The sequence below is a fragment of the Ceratina calcarata genome, unplaced genomic scaffold, assembly GCF_001652005.2.
Source record: "Ceratina calcarata isolate Rehan_Ccalc_2016 unplaced genomic scaffold, ASM165200v1 scaffold397.2, whole genome shotgun sequence".
NCBI classification, from domain to species: Eukaryota; Metazoa; Arthropoda; class Insecta; order Hymenoptera; family Apidae; genus Ceratina; species Ceratina calcarata.
Window position 1 is genome coordinate 1,079,259 of NW_017163090.1, and position 25,176 is coordinate 1,104,434.

General features: G+C 45.1%; 1 protein-coding gene across 4 annotated transcripts in view; it reads left to right on the forward strand.

Annotated features, from left to right (window-relative positions):
* Nucleotides 1–23,698, forward strand: part of LOC108626337 (protein Tob1) — a 75,344-nt gene extending 51,646 nt beyond the window's left edge. For all 4 annotated transcript variants that reach the window (XM_026814759.1, XM_026814757.1, XM_018026934.2 and 1 more), the window contains 2 exons: nucleotides 15,802–16,741; nucleotides 17,406–23,698. In XM_026814759.1, the coding sequence (XP_026670560.1) occupies nucleotides 16,011–16,741; nucleotides 17,406–18,042 (1,368 nt within the window). In that variant the 5' untranslated portion in view covers nucleotides 15,802–16,010 and the 3' untranslated portion in view covers nucleotides 18,043–23,698. The remainder of the gene's footprint in view (nucleotides 1–15,801; nucleotides 16,742–17,405) is intronic.
* Nucleotides 23,699–25,176: the final 1,478 nt, after the last annotated feature.

Sequence of the window (25,176 nt, forward strand, 5' to 3'; positions counted from 1 at the left end):
CTATTTAATTTTGAATGAGCCGTTTCCAGTTCGGATCTTTTCCTCCGAACGCAGAACTTACAAGTCGCGTACCGTCGCGATAACGGATCGGATCGATCGTTCAACGTCGAACGCGAAGCGTAACCCCTTCGGAGTCGGAGTTTCGACGTGGCGCGCTCAGTAATTATTTTCCGTTGGACACGCTGATGTATAGCCAGAGCGTAATTTCTGTCGGGCTTTTTGCGAACGTCCGCAGACGAGGTTCTCCCCCCGAGGTAACTCCCGTAACCGCGATCGTTAATTAACGGACACAGCGCGACCGGTTCTACTCTCGCCGCGTCAGGAAGACACGCTTAATTCTTATCGCGCTTCTCGATAAAAATTCGTCGCTTGCCGATTACGAGGAAATACGTTTCCCGATGCGACGACGACGGGATCTTCCACATTACTTGGAAGCGTTACCCAACTACGATAACACGCCGCATTTTTTCCCTTTCGCAGTTTACCGTTGTGTACACCAAAAGACGATCTTTATCAGTATGCGGTGTTCCCACTATTCCTCCTGAATGTTTCCGGGAACAGGTATACTGGAGAATCGCCTGTACTGCTATCTTTTAACTTACATACTTCTGATACTGCGTATTCTCCTACTCTGGTCTGGACGAATCTATACTTGTCCAACTCGATAAAGCGTGATCAAGAAAACCGCATCGACGATTGCAATCGTTCGTTTATTATGCTAGCAAAATGTTGAACACGTTCAAACTAGATTATTTGCAATCAAATTTGATACGTTATTCACAGTAAATTTTGATTCATATTGTACGATTAATCCAATTTCAATTTCCATGATCTGATTTCCCTGCGGATTTCGATTTCGGAAGTTATCGATTTGCTTTAAAAGGTAGTTTATTCGAATGGGCGGTCGTCCGAGTGTTGCTCGGTAGCCAAGCGGACGCGGGTGCCAAGTAAACCGCAATTACCGGCGTATAAAGAATCCGAGCTTGCGGATAGGTCGGCCAAATTTCGTGCGATCGATAGCGGGACAAACGGTTACCTCTATATTAGGTAAACGATCGCGAATTCTCCAAACATAGTCATCCTCGATCAGAATAGTTTCCTGTCAATTTCAGATTTCACAAATATAACCCACTTCGTACAACGAGGCTCAATACAAAATAAATGCATGATAAATCTTCGAATTCAGTTCGAAATCATGTTCGAATGGCATTAAATTGCAGCGTAGATGAGAAATCCTTGAATTCCCGATCGTCTCTGGATTTTCTTTATTCGAGAAATATAGGTCAGCATCGTGGATAGCTACGATGGATGCGCAGTAGTAAACCGGGAAGAAGGTGATTTATTGCGTTGATTAATTGACGTGCCGCGGGGATATGCTATCGCGATTAAGATCCGGGTTGATAAATTTTACAACGTGTCGCGGTTAATCGATGCTGGAAGATGCAGTCCACGCGTTTCATAGCGTCGTTTACGCGCGCCTTCACATTCTGACGTGCTTCTTCGAAACAGAATTTTGAATTACAAATGAAAAATCGACGGGTCTCATTAAGAAATATCTTCGTTCGTGTCATGCCATTCCTCGCGGTGTTAAGAGGATTAATTAATACGTCACCGGCGATCAATATTTATAAAATACCCGATCTGTCAGATGTTGGCTACCGGGTAATCCCTAGATCGCGATACCGTTAAATCGTCTTCGACGCAGTGACCCCAGCTGTTATTCAACTCATACCCGAACGATGACTAAGAGTCCACTGCGACGTCGAAGCCTCGTTGGCCGTTCGTTATTAATTGCTACATCGGATTCGTGTTCCTGGCTCGAATTTGTCAACAACGTGCGTAACATATAAATTATATATAGCGTTCTATTTTCACGGGACGATAAATAATTGGATTCAGACGCGTAACAGCACCGATCGACGTGCTTCTGCCAAGTGTCGACGGCGGCGATAACGTTATCGATAAACGACGATAAATTATGTCCTCGTTCATTTCTTCGCAAACATAGGAGAACAGGAAAATCGTATGATATATTAGATATTGTAAAGGAAATTGGTTTTAAAGTGGCTTCCACTGTCTTATCCCCGTGCTATCTCTAATCATTTTAATCGAATAATATCTACTGTATCTATCGTTCCATTTAAATAGTCTTGTTCTGTAGCTGATAAGAAAGCATATATGACGCTTCCACTTTAGTTGAAAATGCTATCTATCGTATTCCTAAAAGTCTATTTCATTATTAAAGGTAGTCGCTTCGTCTGCTTTTAAAAAATGAATGAAACGAATTAATTCGAGCGACGGTCAATGACAATCGTATCACCGGGTTTTTCGTTCCTCCAGTTTCCCTTTCCGCTCTCGCGTCGCAAATCCCCGGAAGCTCGTTGTCGCCGTTTCCGCTGCGCAGCTCAGGAAGCTCTCCCCGTGGCGAGCGTTTAATCCTGTCTCGACCGCCGAAACTTTTCTTTTGTCTCGCCGATCTAATTACGGAAAGGGTGGAGAGAGCGCAAAACCCGAAAGCGCGATTAGAAGCCGTACGAAACGACGATTCTGTTATTTCCCTGGTTTCCGCCCGGTCGCGATTTTACTCCACCTCCACCTCCTCCTCCTCCTCCTCCTCCTCCTCCTGCTACTTCCGCACCGAAAAGTTCGGTCGTGTTCAGCTTTCCTTTAGCTCGAAAGCCACAGCTGATTCGAAAATGAAAGTTCGGAATTGTCTCGGATTCTGCTCGGATGTACATTTTCGTTTGCAAATTTGTTCCCTTCACGGTCCTTGCCTTCTGTTTTAATAGTTAACAGAGTAAATATACATTCTGTATTTTTTATACATTTGTGACTCAACTACAATTTCTCTCTCATGGATTCAAGGAAGTGTTTCGCATTGATTTTTGTAAACTTTCCTGATCCCCGTGTATCTGATATTGGCACAGAAATATCTGTTTGCCTGATATGATTAACCGCGATCGCGACGAGTATCCGGGTTGGACGACGCGGCGTTAGCAGAACCGAAAGGGAGGCAAAGAGGCCGCAGGAGGCCGAGAGGTGGCGATTGTTAGAGCTCCACTTGGCAATGGTGCCGGAGTTTTTGCTCCGAATATAAAATTAGGTTTGTACGGGCCGCTGGGATCTCGCGAAGAGAGCCACGAGACGCAAATAGATCATCGTTAGAATGCGGCACGTCTTATTCACACTTACGTAAACAGGTCTCTAGATTCTAGATGAACCTATGTCTTCTCTTGTCTCTCCGCTGCAGTTAAGAAAAGGTTGCTGCGCGATTTTGAACGCTGTTAGTTCTCAGAATCGAATGTTAAGTCCATTCCAAGCATTCCTCGCTTAAAAAAGAATTTTAACGTTACAAAACTTTTGCAAAAAACGTTTCGACCCAAATTATCTTCTGAGACAGAAACTACCCAAATATACGATAACCAGAGCAGCATTCTGGAACGCGTTCACGCATCCTGCGAGACTCCTCGAGCGATCAAGCATTTTTCACAACAGGAAGCGTGTGTAGCACCCATCGCGCCGGCGGATATTCGACGGATGGCGGAAGCTTTTAGGGAACGTAACGGATCGACGGGAAATTTTAATACGTTCGGTGCATCGCGAAGGAGCAAGATGGGATCGTCGTACGCGGTGTACGAATAGTACGAACGGCACGACGATCTAGGCTCACGTCCGCTGCAAGGGAAGAAGAAAGCTATCGATCGGGTAGCGTGTCTTGGAAACGCTTTATTTTTTGCTTCCATTCCCGTTCGACTCGTGTGCCACTTTCTATGCTGATGGAAAAATCTCTACCGTATCAATTTTTCATCCGCACGAGCTATTGAAAGGGTGCAATAAAGTCTTTACAAGCGTATAGATTTTCTCAAATTCAGATAAAGAACGGGAGATAGAGTACCAATAAAACCTGATGATCAGTGGTACTAAAAGTAAAAAGATCATCTTGTGTCTTCTGTCATTTGTTGAAAATGTTCAGCAGGTTTCCTATTACGATAACTATGTGTTTCCTTTTTGTAAGGAATTGTCGACGGCTTATAGGTCATCGTTAAAGCGAAACGAAAAATTACAGGAAAGGGGGCGAAATCCAGATGCGTTCGATATCTCAACCGATATCTAGATCCCGAACTCGTAAATCAAGATTTGTGGCGAGTGCGATGCAATAACTTCGACACCAGACCGCACTAACCCCGATTACTTTCGTAGAAATATTTCAGGCGGACGTTCACCGATAGGAGCTCGTTAAAAGATGTATCCCGTAGTAAAAAAAAAAAATAACGAAGCCTGCTATCGAAAAAATTAAATCAGTAAAATTGTTGAAATTGTTGATAACACTTTATCAATCAAAATTTTCGTTTATGGGATGTTAGAAAGTACAATCAAAAATCTTTTAATGAGTTTCATTTCTGAATTATTGTTAATGAAACGTATACTTCTGTGAAAATATGGAGTTAGTTATAAGACCGGTATTCAGAGTCGTTGCTTATTCTTAAGATCGTCTTAAGAATTTGCTATCCCTGTCTATCCCATATTTCCATTTCCTGTCTTGTACAGGGGATACGGACTTAAGCAAATGCTTAAGACGATCTTAAGAATAAGCAACGACTCTGAATACCGGCCATAGTCTCCAATTGCGTAATTAGTGAGCTTGCAGTATGTGTGCTTGGCTTTCCAATTAAGCGATGGAGTTTAATAAGATTTTATCAGCAGCGTACTATGGAACGCTGTACAAATGTTTCCCCAGGTTCTTCTATCCGAACACGAATCTGCCGGCGCATCTAAAGATCCCCAAAAATCGGCAATTTCGTGCCGTTCATTCGACATCGAGCACACCGGTTATCGATTTCCGAAGCGTAATAAACCCCTTCTCGTGCGAGAGAGAAAGAGAGATTCGGACTATAGCTATCGGAGCCAACGCATGCGAAGAATCCGGCTGAAAGGCGTTCGAAAACTCACCCCTAGACTCACCCTCGAGCGACGTTCGTGGAATAGCGTCGTCGCTTTCCCATCCGTAAATTACTTTCCTCCGTCGTTCTCGCCTTATCAGAAGTTGGTCTCCGGTAAGTTTCGCGGATACACGCGAGAAGGAACCCTTTTTCTTCCTCTCTGGTGGTCGTTGGAAGGCCGCGGGCGCGGCTTCCGATCGATCAGCCCGGCTGCTGCGTCTCTTTCCTTCCGCTTTCCGCGATAGACATCGCTGCCAGGGCCCCGAAAGGGCGGCCTCCTTTTTATCGGCTTCCACGTTCAAAGGAGGCGCGGGTTATCGTGGGAAAAAGCGTCGGAAACTGTCGGTCCCGCAACCCTTTTGGCCGCCTTTCATCGCTCCCCGTACGCGGACCTCGTTAAGGGTCGAGCTTTTCTTTTATGCACCCGGTGTCAGCTACTTGAGAGGAGCTCCGTGGCCTTCCTTTAACGTGCTAATTGAAATTACAGCGGGTCGCTTCCCCCTTTCTCCGGTTCTTTGTTCGTTTTTCTTCACGGTTCGTTTGGTTGTTTTCGGTGGTTGCTTGTCGCTGTTCGTTTTTGGTCGCCAACGATTAAGAGAATTTCCTTACTTTCGTCAAGATTATATAAGTTTATGTACGCTCCTTAGCATACATTCATGAATAGAATGGCAGCTGAATAAATTATAAAACATTTCAGTGTCTCATAAATTTATTCTTACAATATTGTTGAAATTTTTACAATCGCTGGAGACGTTCGCGGTAATACGCGGGTGTTTGACATGATTGTACCGCGTACTCTGTATCCGAAACCGCGATACGGAAGAGCAAACACCGATAGAATTTCCGCGAGTTTCCGCACGGATGAACGAAGAATTTCTCTGTCCCCAGGCACGGTGTCGTCTTTCCTCTCTCGCGGACAAAAATCCACCGCGAATACGTGCTTTGATGCTTTCCTCAATCGTTCTCGACTAAGATAACGTCAAATTAACTCGGGGCAGATTTTTTCAACGCTCGTATCGTAGAAAATCATATGTATAATTTGAGTTGTAGTTTGTCTGGAAATTAGTATGAGAATTTGCAAGTGATAGTTAATAATTCCATTTTGTTTCATTTTAAAAGAATCACGAATAATTTATAGGACAGAATTAAGAATTCGTGTTAGAAATAATTTTGCACCCGTCTAAAAAGAAGATCGACGTCTCATCTAAACATTTATAAAATGACGTCGATTGTCTTATATATGATTCTGCGAATCTCAAACCGGTTAGTAATTAATTGGAAATTGGAAGGATAAAAGGTCTCATCTCTGGTCGGTGGTTAACGTGGATTAAAAATAATTAACGTTGGCACAAGTAGTAGTTGCGTTTAGCCGGTCAATCGACATTGACGACGTGTTTAAAATCTCTTTTCTCCTTTTCCCATTCCGCGAAAATCAATTGTTTCGGCTCGGCGTTATCTGGTAATTATCGAGCGAACAGTGCCGTTTCTTAACTACTTCCTGCAATAACCAGGGACGATAAGGTGAAGTAATTCTCGCCGGGATTTCCCAAGCGTCCTGTCTCCCTGCTGTTCGCCCGATTGCGGCCGCTCGCCTCCGTTGTTTCGTAGGGCAGTTTCGAAAGACAATAATGCTCTTCGGCGTAATTGATAATATTTTATAGCGTCGGACCCAAACTTTCTTCTAAACGAGGAATCATAACTTTTGTAATTCAATAATTTTAGAAATAACTTTGAATCAATGTCCCGTGAACGTTCGATCTCCTGAATTTAACGATTCGTCTGAAATTTTCCCCAATTACGCAAACTTATCGTAAATAGCTCCGTGATCTCATTCATTGATCCAAGATCTCGATTCAATATTTACCCACGGTCGAGGGAAACGTTTTGGCTGCACTCGATTCAGCGGGAATTTCAGTAGAGAAAACACTCGACCGCGAGAACTCTAACGCGTGGCATGCTGAAAGATTAATATCGAGAGGCAACAGCCATCTCGCGATCGTCGCCGCGGATCGTTTGCGAAGATCGACGATCGAGCCGGTCGTAACGTCCGGCGAGGCTCGCGAAATAACGGACGGGAACGAATCTCGAATCGTCTGGAACCGGGTCCTGTAGATGACAACCGGCCGTATTTTCCCGGATAATGGCCCTGCCTTTCTTCATCGTCATCTCCCTCTTCTTCTTCTTCTTCTTCTCCTTCTCTCCTCCTTTTATCCAGCCTCCACGTTTCTTCAACGAGGACCGATACTCTCTTTTTAGCTATTAAGTTCGCAGCCGGCGATTCAAACGTTCTCTGCAGACGACGAAATTATCGAACGACCGCCATCCGGCTTTACTCCCGTGTGCATCGGACTCGATGATTTCTCCAAGAACTTCTTATCTTTATTGTTTAACAGAACTTTATCAAAGGTTTAATCGATAAAATTGGAGATTACTAGCATCGTTGATCGTCAGAAATATTACCGGGATCCGATTTTTATCTACACTTCGCTATCCCTCCCCGCAAACTATCCGCTGGGAGAAAGAATGAGCAGAAAAACGATTATGGGTGATCGATACTCAATTCGGCGAACGGAACTCTCGTCAGGTGGCAGAGTAATTTCCGGAAGAGCCGAAAGTCGAACGGATTGACCCAGGTCGGGTCTGTTTCTTCGTTTCAACGGCTTTTCTCCGACCCTCCGCGTCCCTCAGTGGCTCGCGAGAGGGGCGGATTTAGGGCGCTATTTAAATAGAGGCTTATAGGCCACGACTGTTCTCTCTCTTTCGCCCTAACGGCTCCTTCGTTTCTCTCCGTCTCCGTTTACTCCGTTGTTATCTGGAGCAGCGGCGGCCGTGTCTGCGGAGGCTGTGTCGTATTGATCTGTCGCTAGGTCGGCCGCTCGCTCGGCAGCGCGGAAAGAGACGGAAAACCGAGGGACACTCACTCGGTAATTTATCGCGAGCCGCAGCATGACAGTGAGATGATTCCGGTGCGACGCCCACGCGCAAGAAGCGCCGTCGTGACGCCCCTTTCAGACCCCGTGAAAACCGATTTTATGGTTAATCGTCAACACTTATAAAGAGATTCTGATCTATAGCCAAATTGTTTCCCACTTCGTACCGAAATCAATATCATTTCAGAGTTGGATAGGAAACAGAATCAATTCAATGATAAAAATCCCTTTTACTTTCTTAGATTTTTATACAAGATTTGTATTAGCCATTTAGATTCTCTTATTTGATTCCGAGTAACATTGATTGGATTTAGTAATTACGAAGGATAACAGTTGTCAGTTCTTATTCATGACATGATATAGTGAAGAACGGCTTTTAAATGTAAACAGGTCTTTTCGAATAATTAATTGATTACAGAGGCAAGTTGTTTTCCGGAATCACTATACTTAGTTTGATGATATCATCATACCCATATGTTCTCTGGATAAATGAGAATAAATATGAGAAATTGAATGGTTCGATGATGAACATTTCTGACGAGTCATCCCAGGATTTCGTCATCGATTCGATTCGACAGGCAGCGGTTCATTGCCCTCGCGTTGAGACGCATCGAAATTCAAGGGCGCGTTCGAACGTAACGATTGTGCAAATCGATCAGGGGACAGTGTCGCAACCAGGTCGACGAATTCGTAAAAGCCAACAGACTAATTTATATTCTTCACGGTGGACGGTTCGAAAACAAAAGTCGAATTCAATTGAAAACTTTCATCGAATTGAATCTTTCATGAGGCCGAGCCTTTCATTAAATCGAACCTTTCATTATAATTATTCGTTTCCAAGAAGAATAAAATTCCGGCTACGACGAACGAGTTAACGAGCAGGAACGTCGAGGTTTCCCCGTTGCGCGACACGTGGTCACGTTTGCTGCGCGATAGCACGCGCGCAAAAATTAATTGTGCGGCGCATTCAATTTGCCGTAGGAGTTAAGAGACTCGTTTCCCGAAAGTGAACGGAGGAACGGCATCGTCACGTGGCTCTCGGCGCACGTGCTTGTTCGCGATATCAAATTCCGTGGACGCGATAAAATTTCCACGATCAACCGTGCCTCGTGGATTGACATCCGAAGGTGTACTGGAAGTACATAATACGATCCGCTTTAAAAATCCTTTTGATCCGAGCAAAACAATTTTTTTCAAGTCTCCAGTGAACACATTCGACGGCTTTGACAAAGAACAAACTATTATTGTGATTTAATGACTCTTAAGAATTTCAGTATTTTCAGCGATGTACTTCGTCTTGCAATTAACATGAAAATAGTGGAGCACAATGAAATCCTGTGACAGTATTCTCGAAATTCTATGACTAGATTATTGACGAACAAGTTAGCCATTATTTTTCGTAGAACAATACTCGCTAAGTACATGAATAACCACTTAGTTTCCTTCTTGCGAAAAGAACAAATACTCCTTCAATTGGAAAACGTTATTCTAATTAATCAATGGAGTTAAAAGGGTGGCAAAAACTGGTAACTGTGTCGGAATCTCCGCGAATCGATAAACAGCAGGACGCAGGACAATTTGTTTATGCTACGACCTTTAAAACATCGCGTACAGTCGTGACATGACGGCTGGTTCAAGCACGTGAGCGCGGCGATTTGTTGTATAACCGGTCGTTACGTAACCGGTCGATTCCGCACGGTTCCTCCCATCCCGTCCCGACGCGTCGCGCGGCGTCTCTATTCATCGTCAGAATGGAGTAATCGGAGAGTCGTCTGTCACAGAGAACGTGGCTGCGATGCTGGCCGGTGGTCATCCAAGGAACCCGTTCCAACGCCTCCGCAAACGAACTTTCCCGATGAATCGACCCGCGAAGGTCCCGCCAGCCTTGAATTTTCTGTAACGAAGGACGACGGGTGTCGTGTAGGAACGAGTTTGAAACTGATAGAGCAACTCGGCGAGGCGTCGAATCTAGCGAAAACTAATTCGAACTCGCATCCCCGTTGTTTGTCACATTGTGGGCGCGACAAAATTGTTTCAGGATATTGGAAGAACTAGGAAGAAGTAGAATAAGTCAGACATAGTCAGACATAGAAAATTATAAATTGCGCCAATTTTTTTATCATAAGATTCAATGATTATTTATCCTTAACGGATAACGAAATAACTATATTTATAAAATTCTTTCCTGTAGTCACTTGTGTTATATAGAATTCTCTTATTAAGCCTATTCGCTTTACTGGTTATCTTTTCTAAGTACCTAAGGATTTCCACGAGAACTGTTAGTTTCACGTTTGACGAGGAAGCAATTTAAAAACCTTTCCACTTCCAGTGAAGCGGCAGGAACGACTAGGTCGGGTCGAGCACCCGTGTCTTAACTCTATTTAGGTCGAGTTGTAATTAAATCCACTTCCCATCGCTTCTCACTTCTATCCTCATACGACGAATACTTTTCCTTTACAGTCCGCACATTCCTCGAATTTTTTACATTCTGGACCAACAAAAATTGTGACCAAATTATCACTCACACTTCATCTCAAATATAATTACAATATGTATTATTTAAAATCGATCTAATTAAGTACTGTTTGTAAAATTATACTAATTAATAAAAAGATTAATTTTCTTAAAGCATTAACTATCTATTTTGATTCAAAACATTGTTTTCAAGTTTCGAAGCATCTTTTCGTATAGTAAGCACAAATGTTTCAAGATTTTCATTAAGTGGCACCTCATGCAAAACAAGGTCTTACTTCTCGAAAATCGATCGTATCGCGTTCGAAGTTCCACGTGAAGCACTTTGCTGCGATTCCCCCATGCACGGATGTGCAATTATGCGTCGTTCATCGGAACGACGCCATTGACGCTCTCAATCGAAGGGAACCACTCGAATCATCGAATAGCATAATTATCCTCAGGCTTCGTCTTTCCCCCGATTTGTCGCTTCTCTTCCCTGCAAGGAAGATCATCTATTGAACACTATAAAAAGAAAATGATGATAATCCGCATTGGTGAATGTACCACTGATTAAGCCCACTAAAAAATTCTGGATCGCACCCAGTGAGCCTTTAGTCCAGTCACTCTTACACTTTATTTTTCCTTCGGAAACATTTTAGTAAGAAACAGACTTAGAACAGTTCTCCACATTCAATAATCTGTCTACCGAATCGTGTCTTTAGACTTCAACAGTTTTCTGACTCTGAAGAGAAGTCGTCAACGTGAAAAGTAACATAGCAAAGGCAATGATAATACGAGTTGGATTGACTTGTTGAAGGAACTTCTATTGGTCAAAATGTTTTTGTACTTCATCGTATCTTCGGGTGCAATTGAAATGCGAGGGAAATAAATGTCGGAAACAGTCATAAGTAAGGGGACGGTAGTCCGAGCGAACCTGTGCTCCATTGACTCGGTTCGCTGAAGAACACTTCTCTGGCCCACATTCAGTGCCCTTTCAGCCACGTGGCCCCCATTCAACAGTCGAGGAAGGGTGTACTCATAGGGTCTTTACGCACACCTGCAACCAACTCCGGAGTCTCACTCCCACCCTAAGGTTTCACAAGGAAAAAAGCTGTCCTTTGATTCACGTCACCCCTCGTCTCACTGCAGTCGAGTCGCGGCTCATTGACAGACAAGCGTTAGGGCTGCGATAACAGTTGGGGTGACTATTGGGTGATGCTCTCTTTCGGTACCCTTTTTGTTGTGATTGTTTCCGTGACATTAAGTGTCAAGTTTGTAGAGGAAATTGTGACAGCGGTTTATCGAACTCCGAAGCTTATTATGAAAAATTGCAGTTTAATAAATAGGTTTTTAAAATGGTTATAATTTACTTTCACTATGTTCAGGGAATAGAGATAAACTAGCTTGACAATATGAAAATACTATACGAACTGTGAAATTGAAGATATTAGAATATTACGAAATTGTGTAAGTTTAAATGGCAAATTAGTTCAAGTACCAACTAATCTCATGAAACGCTTGACGAAATTCCTCTCCTAAAGTTTGATAAGCACCCTCGCGGCGCGGGAAACCGGCTGAAAGCTCGGCCTCAATTTTTAGACACGCTTTTTCGTACTGTCATTAGCATCGGGCCTACTTCGAATCTACTTTTGGCCCATTACGGGCTTCCCTCTTTCGACTCGCATCGCCACGACCCACTTCGTGTTCTCTTTGGGTCTGCTTTCAACCAACTTGAAGCCTACTTCGATCCTATTTTCAACTTGCTCTCAGCCTGCGTGTTTGCATCGAGCCTAGTTCGATACCTACTTTGGTTCTAGCCCAGTTCCATTCCTATCTCGCCCTCCCTATAGGCACTGTTCTCGGAAACCATTTATTACCATCTAAACCCACTACCAGGTAGTATCAACCCTTTCTAACCGTTTATCATCCTATTTTCCATTCTCTTTGTACTGTTATACAATTTCATCAATTGTCCCCTGCATAAAAGGAATTAAACATTAAAAAATGAATCGCTGATTTATCCATTTTCTTTCTTTAATATTTCACTTCTATTTCTCTTATCAAATGAGAAATCCTACACAACGATACCAAACTACTTGTCAAATTCTCAGTTTCCTATATACATCGCGTTACATTGCGTGAAATCGGTTTTAATTACTCTCAAAAGTGAGTAGAATGAGCGTCTTGGCTCTTAATTAGTAGTTACTCGGTCGCTGCAGTTGTTTAATAGTTATTCAGACCGCATCCTAAAGCGCTCTGGTCGGGCAAAACTTGGATCCCCGCGATGTTGCTTCCGCGATAATTATCGGATTTCCTTAATCGTCTCAACTCAATACAGTGAACAATCTCGTAACAAGATTTTCAGAAAATGAAAATGAAAATAATGAGAGCTATTACCTCAAGCCATTTATCATTGATTAATTATAATTAAAAGGATCTGTGGTGGTTTTCATAAGATACCCCTGTTCAGGTTTATTATTCAACTAATCTGTTCGTCTGTTCTAATAAATTATTTATACTATTGTACATTATTGGATCGGGCGAATACACCACGAAATTAATCACACGCTCACACAGTATAAAACGGTTTTGGATAAAGTTAATCCTGGAGTTCTGCGTGAACTGCATTTAGCAGCAGTTTTTTGTAGTTCCGGGGTAATGTATCCTAGCCGAGGAAAAAGGGAACCACGAAAAACTCGTGGCAGTTGCGCTACTCGCAAGGCCGTGTATTTTTAACTCGAGTACCTTCCGGCAACCCTGGCCGGGATCAATACCACCGGCAACCCCGTCGTCGTGTAGTACTACGGAGCGGCGGAAAGGGTGCAGCGGGGGTTAACCTACATATCCAGTCGCGGCTGGCTCGCAGAAGCTGGCTCGAACGAAAACATTTTCCCTTGCGGGTTTAGCGCACTGCCGGGGCGAGGAGGAGGAGGACGCGGGGTGCGGTACAGCCGCCCGTTCCAGCCTCCGTTTCTTGGCGAGTATCGACGGCTACTCGAGAAACGAGCGTTTCGCAAGTCGTGGCAAACTGGAGTACACGGGATGGGAGCTCGCTCGTCGGCGGGGGTGGTTCTGGTAATTTTGTTGGGCGCTGGCCTGGAAGAGCTTGTTGGCGATGAAAGATGGATCGAGCAGAAATAAAGGGGTTAAGAATTTATACGCGTACCGTCGGATCGCTAGATGAGAAACAAAATTGCATACCGTTAACCTGAATACCTTCGTACATTTCTTTATACCTCGTGCAATTGAACTATTTAATGAAATGGCTGAATTACTTATTTATAAGTCTCGTACAAACGAAATGGTCGTAACTCGTAGTAAAAGAAAATGCATAATTTATTGAAACAGTATGAGGGGAAGGTTGCCGACGCAAATGAAGGAGCTCGTCTTCCCTATGGGACATTTTCATTTCATTCTCCGCAAAATTGTCCACGATTCCCCGTAGAAAATTCAAACATCACCGGCTATTTATTCACCAATAAAGCGACCGCGGTGGCGACATATTTTTTCGCGTTCAGACCGCGGCGCGAGAAGGGTGCGAGTAACCGCGAAAGGCGGCCTGTACTCGCGTAATTGAAAAATATCTGCCGCTATGTTTCGCTGGGGAGAAACGAGACTGGCCCGCTACACAGTGGGAATAAAACACCGTGTATTTTTTGTGCAAAATTTATCTATTCATTCACCTTAATCGGAATGAAAGTGTCCACAAATTGGTTAGTACAAGAGTGAGCGAGAAAATTTAAACAAAGATCGGCTCTGTATGGCGCAGACTTGCTTTCGATTCTCTCTGTACCGCGGCCCGTTATCACAAGCTGGAAGGAACAGAAAGATTGAGAATCCACTAACGTTCCCACGTACAACTTTACACAAAATGGCTCCTGATGTTAGGGACGCGTTCCTTTCCTTTGGAGATCGCGCGAACGAAGGAAAGGTCGCGTCGGAATTGAGTTCCGTGAGACACGGACTCCGAGGACATAGCCGTGAACCTCGATGGCCGTCCAACGATCCTGAAGGGAGAACTGAAGCGTCTGCAGACGATGTTCGGGACACAGACAGGAAAAGAGAAAATAAGGAAAGCGCGTAAAGTTAGAGAGCAAGGGACAATGCAAGGAACAAAGAGTATGGAATGGATATAAAAGAGAAAAAAAGAAGTAGAGGACATAAAGGGTGGAACGCACAGGGAAGGGAGAAGGATAGATGGAGCGGGTGAACCAGCAAAAGACTTTCGCTCTCGACGTCATTCGGGTTGCGAGAGCGAGCTCCCCGATTGTGACGAGGATGCCTTGACCGAGGAAGATAGCCACGGCGTGGCAGTAAGGGCAATTCCTTTTATTGGCGATTTCGTTTCATGGTAATCGCGTGACCAACTGAATATTCGCTATTCTCGATACGCGCTTGAGCGGATTTGGAAGTGGACGTGTTTCAGAAATCCGTCGACCGGGAGACACGGGATTCGTGTTTTGGCGAGAGCCACTCGAAAGACTTTTAGCCGGGAATTCGTGCGGAAGTGGAAGTCTTAAGGAAGTTACCGAGTCTGAGTGCCTCTGTTTCCTTTAAGCATTTTTGTTACGGTTTAAGGAAGATATGTGTACCGGGCAGAAGAAGCTCCAGTAGGTTTGCTGGACGCTTGAGATAAATCGTTGCCGGAAAAAGACGTTTCTTATATCTAAGAAAATTATTGCAAAATGATTCCAGGATTGCAATCATCTTATTGCTACGCAAGGAATAAAATTTATTTCAACGTGCATTAAACATTTATCTATCTCAGCAATCACCCATAAAATACTTTGCGACCGCAGAACAAGAAGTTCCTAAGCTCTGGAGACGATCGATCGTTAAAATTCACGCGGCACGTAATTGAGTTCCAAATTACAGGGTAGATAAAGAAAGGAGGAACGGGGCGTAGGTCGGGACGCGAGAGGGGAGGGCAAGGATTCCGATAAGAGGGGCTTTGTCGAGGAGCGCAGGAAGCCCGGGAGGGCATTATGCGAATACGTCGGGAACGATTGGCTCTCGTTCGAACTCTGTTGAAGTGGGGTTGCGCGGGTTGAGAAACCGGAAGCGGCGTTCCGTTTCAATGCGCGATCGTGAAAAGGAGCCGATAACACGGTCACCTCCCCCCGGGCGGGGTAAAAGCATTTCGAAGATACTCGCCCCGACACTCTTTTAATGTGATTTCGCACCCCCGCTGAAAACCACTCGAACAGCCAATAGAGAGACCGAGAGCCAGGCGGATCTTCCTTTGTGCGTGACTCGCGAATTTTTATACAAGCCTCTCTTCCCGCTCGTTATAGGCTACTTCTTTGTTAAATTTTCTCAAATAGAAACGAAAATAACCATTTGTTATATAACGCGCGAATACAGATCTGTTTATCGATAAAGAAATATCCCTCTGGTCAATTCCTCACAAACAAATTTTTACTGCAAAAATAGAGTGGGATCAATATAACGTTAGATGTCCGTTTCTCATGTTACAGTGTGATCAACGCGAGGCAACAGTGAAACATCCATCGAATCCGGAAGCCGCACGCCACAGTCGACTCTCGTGTCGTCTAGTGGCGCATTCGACGAGCTAGCCGCCTGAAGGCGTTGGCGGCAAGACGGCCGATCGTGCGAACGTGCTGAGTACTATTCCGCTGCTGCGAGGATCAGCAACAGCCCGAAAATTCATCCAGCGAAGGCCAAGATGCACATCGAGGTGCAGGTGGCGCTTAACTTCGTGATATCGTATCTGTACAACAAGCTGCCGCGTAGGCGGGTGAATATCTTCGGCGAGGAGCTCGAGAAAGCGCTCAAAGACAAGTTCAAGGGTCACTGGTACCCGGAGAAACCGTTCAAGGGATCTGGGTTCAGATGCCTGAAGACCGGCGATCCCGTGGATCCGGTGTTGGAGCGGGCCGCAAAGGAGAGCGGCGTGCCCATTCAGGACATCCTCGAGAATCTACCAGCGGAATTGGCCGTCTGGGTCGATCCAGGTGAGGTGAGCTACCGCATCGGCGAGGTGAACGCGGTGAAGATCCTCTACTCCGAGAAAGGAGATCCCCACGACGAGAGCTCGGCCGATCGCGAGGTGACCAAGACCTTCAATCCGGAAGCTCAATGCTTCAGGCCCATCGAGGCCGTGGGTACGTCTCTGGGCGGATTGAGTCTCAGCCCTAAGTCCACGTCGCCGTTCTCGAGCTCGTTGGGGAGCAACGCTAGCAACGGGTCGTCGAACAACCAGCAGAACGGCCACGGTTCCGGTTCGCCCTCAGCTCCGTCGCCGACACCTATCGCTAGCTCGTTCAAAGGTTCGCCCACCCCTGTACCGGCTTTCATCCCTCGAACAACGGCACCGCTCACGTTCACCACCGCCACCTTCGCCCAGACGAAGTTTGGTAGCACCAAACTGAAGACCAGCAGCAAACGAGCGAACAGGTTGGTAGATCATTCTCATGTTTCTTTATACACAATTACATTTGAGAAGCCGGAATACGAAATTTTTTAAGTAGATGTTGGTGTCTCGATCATAATTGTACTCGAACTATAATAGAATGAATTGCTTGAACCGGTAAGTGACTTCTATGAACGTGATAAATGATCTTAAGAGCGTACAGTTATCTGTAATTGCCGTAACCCGTGAGGCACCCACATCTGCAATAATTGTCACCCGATAAACTTCGCGACAAGTGTTACACTGACTACACCGTTACAATTGTCAGCCACCCGCATACCGACTGTAAACTTTACACCGAAAGGGTGAAAGCACAAAGCGCGATCTGCGTAATCCCCCATAGTTTCGATTCTCCCACATTCACCAATTAAATCTTAGACCAGCATCTCGACAGTAACCCAACCGCAAATACCGAAACCAAGATATCGAACTCTGACCTGTAGCACAGCAGCGTGCTGGCGATATTTCTGAAATTAAAAGAAACGATGATATTTCAAAAGTACATGAGTTCTTCAAATGTCCCTCGATTAAAAGTCAATACGAAAAGAATATTAAATAGCTTTGAAGAGATATTACCAAAACGCTTCTGTAAACGATAGAACGTATAAATACAACACTGCGAAACGCACGTAATCGTGTTGCTTTCAGAATGTCCCCCACCGAGTTCTCGAACTACATCAAGCAGCGCGCGATGCAGCAACAGATCCATCATCACCACCACCACCAGCAGCACCAACAGCAGCAGCAACAGCAGCAGCAACAGCAACAACAGCAGCAGCAGCAACAACAAGCAGCAGCAGGTGGTTTGCCCGTGTCGCAGAGTTCACCTCGCAGTCGTAGCCTCTCACCCGGGAGCATAGTAGCCGGACAGCAGCACACGGATCCCTCGGCTTACTTCTTCCAGCACGGACCGGCCGCGTATCATCCTCAGTTCCCTCACCGCAACATCTTCGATTCGTCCAGTCACGGCGGTTACCTGTCCGCCGATCTTTACACAGGCGCGAACTTCCCGTCGTCCTACCTCGATCCGACGACGATCGCCGGACATCAGTTCTACGGTAGTAGCGTTAGCGGAACTGGTAACGCGGCGGGCAGCACCGCAGGAAACTCGCAAACCGCTGGAATCCTCCGCCCCGTCGGAACTGCGGCGACGAACAGCAACGTGAACGGCACCGGTCAGCAGCAAGATAAGACCGCGCTCGTCGAAGGTCTGAACAACTTCGGCCTCGGCTCGGTAGCGCCATATCCAGCCAGCCAATACCAGCACCTCCTCGTGGCTAACTAATACCCCGCGCGAGCTGAGACCGAGCGATTGGCGCGGCTCGAGTCGCGCCTGATCCTCTGCTGCTTCGCCGGAAACGACAGGGCAGGACGCGAGGATCCGCTTAGAGAAGACCGGGTCGTTTCATCATGACGACGTTCCAAATCTCTACGGCGTGTAAAACGAGACCAGAGTCGTCCAGATCGTTTTAAGTTCCGTCGCCCCCATCGACGTGTTTTACATCCGGATTCCGCTTGCACCGTCATCCCCGATTCGGCACGGGGGTTCCCGCTCACCCAAATAGTTCCCACTCTGTCTCTCTCCGGCAAAACCATGCTACTGAGCAGAAGTCGTTACGACAGCTACATAATCAACCTCCTGGTTCGGTTATACAGTCCTTACAGCCGACGGGGAGCGATCAACACTCATCGAATCCTGTTTTCTCGTTCGATCAGATCGCGGAGGCAAGGTTTTCGCGCGATACCTTCTTGAACGATGACACAATTCGTCCATCGACACATGGTCTTCGTGTATACCACACAGAGAACAGGGAGAGGGAATGAGAATGGAGACGCCTTCGGCAGGAAGGATCTAATCAGCACCGAGAGGAACAGACATCAGGTCGACGCACGCTGGCTCAACAGGAGGAACAGTGCGAGGAGATGGAAATGAGAGAGCGAGATTGTATAGAATGGAGCATATGTACGGGAATAGACGGATTTCGGTGCGGATGTGTGCTAAAGCGTGCGTGCAAGACGTTCGGAGAAGAAGAGAAGAGGACTCGACGCGAACTCTGCGTTCTATCGACGCGACGTAACGTACATAGAGTCGCGTGTACCTAACGTTTTATCATCGGAAACCAACACGGACAACCGATCGCGATGGCGTACGTTCGACGAAAATGCTGTTCTCTCATGTTTCACCCGTCGGATCAGATATATCGATAGAGAGAACGTTGCGTTCTTTGTATGTACAGAGAGACCAAATCGCGGATTCGGTTCGAATTCGGTTCGGGGTATGAAAGAGATAAATAGAAGAACGTCGAACGGTGCGCCGTGCGTTCGCATCTGGGACAGAGAACGAGCCAAGAGACATACACAGATACACGTGTACAATACGTATATAATGTACGTAATATAAAATTCCACACAGGTCGGATTCAACCGGACACACTCACTCCCATCAGTTTTACCTGGCAACACCACGTACACACACGTTAAGCGCATATACATTTGTCACTCTTCAGCGGGTGGGTATATACACACACGTGCATACATCCAGACACACGAACACACGCGCATAAAAAGAGACATTGACACACGCGTCCAAGGGAAGAGGGAAGGAGGGTATGACACACACAGGAGGGCGGAGTGTGCGGACACTTAAATATCGCGCACGACTTCACCAACACGTACACAACAGATATTACCAATGCGTAATACATAATTTATTTTTTCACTGGTATAGTCGGAGAATTGATAATGAATATATCTGTAGAGCCTATGTATTATATTCAAGATATGCACTCACTTCGCGAGTTGTCGCGCGACGGTGTGAGGCACCGACCTGCTACCGATCTGTCGGACCGTCGCCGAACGAACACCTGGGGTTTACAGGTGGAATCGCTGTAGCGTCGCTAATATTTGAATCATGCGTGTTCTGAAAAACATTTGGACGCACGGGTATTATGTGTTCTGGGATCATCTTATATATCATGATTGTCGTGAGAATTAAAAATTAACGATTGTTAATAACTTCTTATGACAATCGGTGTATATATCAATCTGTGTATCTTTGTTGATGCGCTGAAGCGACTCCATCTATACTTTTTTTCCCGGTTCTTGTAACGAAACTAAAGAACAGAGAGAAGACACTGGAGGAGATGTGGAAAAATCCTGACAGAGGAAACATCTATCAGTGGAAACCAGAGATTCCTTCTCGCACGAGTCACAGACGGTGGTACACGGTTCCGCACGCCGTTCGGAGAACTCGTCCTCGGTACGATTTTACATTTTATTTTTATAATAAATGCAGTAGAACGTAGAAGAGAAAAAAATAAACCGTGAAAAAAACGCGAAGCAAAAGGAGAGGAGAAGGGAGTATACAGATGAGGGAAGAAGACGATTCGGGGAATGGCGTGTTCGCATCGAGCGTACGGTGACGCGGCCGCATTGCCAAAACCACGCGTTTCCAGCTTCGCGCGTTAATATCTTCGGACGTTTCCTTTCGACGCGATACCTACCCTCGGCACGTGACGTCCACTGGACGTCGCCGGATTCGCAGTGAGACATTCTCCTGGAGTCCAAGTTCACGGCTCATCCGGCGACAGTTAGCGAAAGTTTTCTAATTCCGCGTTATCGAGCTACAAGCTCATCGTAACGCGGTGCTAACTATTATTCGAAACTTGAACTTTCTACAAAATCAATATAGACACAAGAATTCAATTTTCTAATGTCAGTACGAATGTTTGTTAAACTCATTTCGGGTGACATCGTGTATTCGTCAGTTTCTCACACATTTCCAAATGAACTTCAATTGCATTTTGGAGCGATTTTATATTATTATTAATTATAATTATCGATTCGCGGAGCCACGATGTCTGGGCAACGTTTCGAGGATGAAGGGTGCGTCGGAACGGAAACAAGGTCGTGTTGGAAGGGATCGTGGGGCAGGTAGGCTGGCCGATTCGCGTTCGCGAGATTAATTAGGTGATCACGTTATTAAAGGCCACTGTTACTGTCCTCGACAGCCGCGCTGCGAACCGTGATGCTCGACCCTCGTACACGCTCCCGAGCACTGATCCGCTTACGAAGCTCTTTGCCACGAGCGATGAAGGTAGGATTCAATTTCGTGAGAAACTTGCTCTTTTCTATGTCACAGTTAAATTGTGATTTTTAACTTGATGCGAATCGTGATTTTTAATTTTATACAGTATGATGAAACAGATGATGATCATTGATTGATGGCGAACGTTTAGTTAGATTTTTAATAAATGACGATCAATGATGTATAGAAATTGATAAGCAGGCAAAAGTTCTGAACTACGTCGTTCGGGCAAAGGCTTTAAAAGGTCGTACTTTCGGTTGAGCATGGTGAATCAGAATTCCTTGATGTTTGACCACCACGACGTTCGAGTCACGGTCGGCTTCGTCCGTCGAGAAACGTGAATAAGAAAGGACAAACGTAACGGGACAGTAACGGTGGCGTAGGTGCCGCGAGCTGCGGGCCGGGCACTAGGTGCTAAAAGTATTAAAACAAAGTGTTTAATCTTGTCATCGTGGGACAAACGTACGGTGTACGCGCGGTCAGGGAGTGTCGACGAGCTCGCTAGCTAGCCGTCACTTTAGCTAGCAACGAGTGACCGAGAGGAAAGGGATCGTGTGTTTTTGATCGGTTGATCCGGCCGCGTTCAGCCGCGTCTACTTTCTCAACTAGTTTCGAAACGTTAGCGTGACTTTGATATCATGTAAGTAAGTGTATAAGTAGCATAATTTTTAGGCGTGACTTTTTCGTCGTTCTTTCGTACGGATTTTTATATAGCCAATTTTGTATAACGATCGACGCCGAGCGAGCGGGCTCTCAGGCTCTGCGCTGCGGGAAGCGTTTCAGGCTGGAACGCTAGCTCGTTGATCGACCAGCTTCACCGAATCTTACATAACGATTCGTTCTTCGTCTCGCAAAGTATCGCGAAATTTCAACGGGACTTACTTTACGAAGAGGACAAAATTCGTTGAAAACAGTTGTCTAGATGACACGGATGCTTAGATGAATAAAAATTTCTTTCGCGAAGAAGACGAAGTTAACTCTTCGGGATTAGTTAATTCTATTTAAAACATTGTAGGACTTGATAGTACGTATTGTACTTTGTTTAGAAAATTGATGGTGTGATCGATTGTGATGAAGTTAGTTTGAATTACGATAAAGGAAAAACTTGATCGATCGAGCACATGGCGAGCGAGTCGGCAGATTTCCGGCCACGCGGGGGGGTGCTAAAACAAGTGTTTAACTGCGGAACTAAATAAGGGTAGAAGCGCAGAGAGAGAAGGGGTGAAGAAAGCGCAGGGGGTCGCAGTGAGAGGCGAGAGGGGACAAGGCGGGAGAGAACAGAACCCTTTTAGTAATATCTAAACTTAATTGTAACTATTAACGATACGTACGACTGTGGTAGCTATGCTAGTACCTGCTATTGTTAAAGTGAGAAAGAGGGAGAGAGAGAGAGAGAGAGCGAGAGGAAGAGCGAGAGGTGTTTGAGAGAAAGAGAGAGTGAGTCGATGGAGAGGGATGAATCGCGACTTTTGAGGTTTGATTCGCGGCGGAAGACCTGGAAATTATCATCTTCCTGGATGACAGAGGGACCTAGGGAACCTGTGGTCGTCGGTTTTCCGTAGGAATGAACAAGTTTCGGAGCATGATCGATGGATCGCGTCGGGACACGGAGGATCGGCGTTTGTCGCGCCGATTATTTTTCTAATCTTTGTAATCGAACGAAACGGCGATGAAATTTAACGAGGAATTCTTGATGCGACCAGACGGAAATCACAGGGACAAGTTTTGTCGCGCTTTGATTATTTAATCCTCCGGCGTCTCGACGCATTGCGATCGCGAGAAAAAGAGAGAATCGTGGAATGGATAATGGATCAGGGGAAGGACGAGAGACAAATGGAGCAAACGTTGCAATAAGTTGCGAATCAAATGCGGATCTCGGTTCGAGACGAGAGGCTCAGCTCAGCGAAGAATCAAACACACAAACACGATGTATACTCTTGAAGTGAAACCAAAAACGAAATGAAAGAGGATGGAAGGGAGAGGGATTCTGAATAGAGCTAAAACGGCGGTAGGAGCGCGAGATGGCGAGAGGAAGACAAGGACGCAGAGGGAGGAGGAGGGCCAGTGGAAAAAAATGAGTGGAATCTAGAGCATACATTGAGATACACAAAAGATAAACATATAGTATTATACGATTAAAATACGATTGTAATGAAACACTTTGTAAGCAAGGAAACAAACAAAAAAAATTACGCATAGTTTTCCATAATCTGTAATGGATGTATTCGTTAACAAAAAAAAAAAAAAAAAATAATAAGATGACGAAAGGTTAAGATTAATACACACGTACATAGGGACACTTGTACACGTACATACACGAAGACACACACTGCTAACCGTTCGAAGTTAACTCGGGTACACGACACACAAGAACTAAATAGGGGGAAAAAAAGAACAAAAAAAGTAATCTAATAAATAATAACACACGAAGTAACATGACGACATAACAAACGGTAAATCTGTCTCTTTAAAGTATCATGTGTCTATAAACTATAGTGATCGATATTGTCTTTTTAACCGTAAATGGAGAAACAAGTAATTGTGGTAACGTAACTAATGTCATAGCGATAACCGAACACTGCAATATTAGATATAATATATATTCATACATTTATAGAAAGGGGAGAAGTGACTGGAATTCAATGGGCGACGGTAGCGAAAATTCGTGCGTGGCTCTGACACGCACTCGATTAAAAGGGGAAGAAGAGAGGAAAAAAAAAGATAGAAAAATATAACAGAGAAAAACCATTCGATGTAACTGGAAACGTTGTGTTATCGGTTCGTTCTCACTTTTCCTCTTTGTCCAAAGCTGAGCGAACCAAAAACAACAAAAAAAAAAAGAAAGAAAGCGAAATACACACGGGGAGTACGATCTGAACAGTCAGTGGCGTGTGTCAGGGCGGAAGTGGACAAAAGTGGTACGATCTCCAGGCACAGTTGAAAAGAGAAAGCCGTTTCATGCTAAAACAGCGAGAGAGAAAAGCAAAACGAAGCTGAATGGGAAGAGAACAATATTAATATGCGTTTTGTGTATCGGACACACTCGAAGTAATACAGACACACATACATACAGGCACACGACACACACGTACACACAAGGAGAAACACAAAGAAAGATCCAAAAAAAAACCTATCGATTATTCTACCAAATAATGAATTAACAAGAGGATGATCATTAGATTTGTAATTAATTACATATATATTTTTCAATACTTTAACTACTTGCTGAATGTAAACTATATACATATAATTATATATTATATATATTATATATACACATCGTACCGCGTAGGGCTGTATCTCGTTTACAGCGTGGACGATACGGGGGCCGGCCTCTCGACTTCCGGTTCACGACGGGGCGAAAACGACAAGGGACCGCGCGAAGGTCGATAATCCGTCGGCGAACGAGAGGTGTGTAAACCGAAGCGAGAAAATGGCGTTTCAACGTCGTCGGGCGACCGGAAATGGACGGGATCGGCCCTCGACACTTGCGGGACCGGAGGCGACGTCCTCCGGGATAGGACGAAGACAAGAGCGAGAGGGAAGAGAAAGAACCTTTTTTGTACCCCACCCAAGTCACACTCTCGGTGTCGAAACGGTAAAGAAAAACCAAAAAAACAAGCAACTATGTTACTCGTGTAAGTGCATCCTAAATGTATAAACAGTTACGAAAAAAATACCCCTTCTCCGAAGCTCCACCCCAGGCCCCAGTTTTCATCGTTTCGTACGTAGTAGAATTAAGGAAGAAGAGAACAGATGGATGTGAAACGTGAGTTAGATGGAGAGAAAGTAATTAGGAAGATGCGTTTTCGCGAACGAATAGAAAACACGTGTGTGTGTGTGCGATAGGGAAAACTCGCGTGATTCGTAAAATCACGATCGTGGAGAAACGAAATTTCCGGAGGCTGAGACCGCGCATAAGCTTTCGATTCCTGTTTTAGATGTGAACCGTACGAGGTTGAACGTTTTTACCCTCACATCCCCCCCTTCCCTTGTCGCGCAACGCGTTCTACTTCGTTCCCTTCTGTTCGCTGATCGCTGATGATATGTATTCGCGGTACGCGTGCCTGTGTCGCGTATCACATTTTACCATTTATGTATACACACTTGTTAACTCGGATCGAATGGGAAAATCGAGCGAACGAGGGAGACAGTCTTGCGGATGTTCTGCGTGTGTATGCACTGCGAGTCTGGTAACGTGAGACTGCGTGCGTGAGAAAAATTTGGGGGTGAGCATGATAAAAAATTATGCGTGCGAGCGAGACAAAGCAAGCGAGACACTGTGCGCCTATATATGTATATCTGTATATACACAACTATCTTTTTTCACCC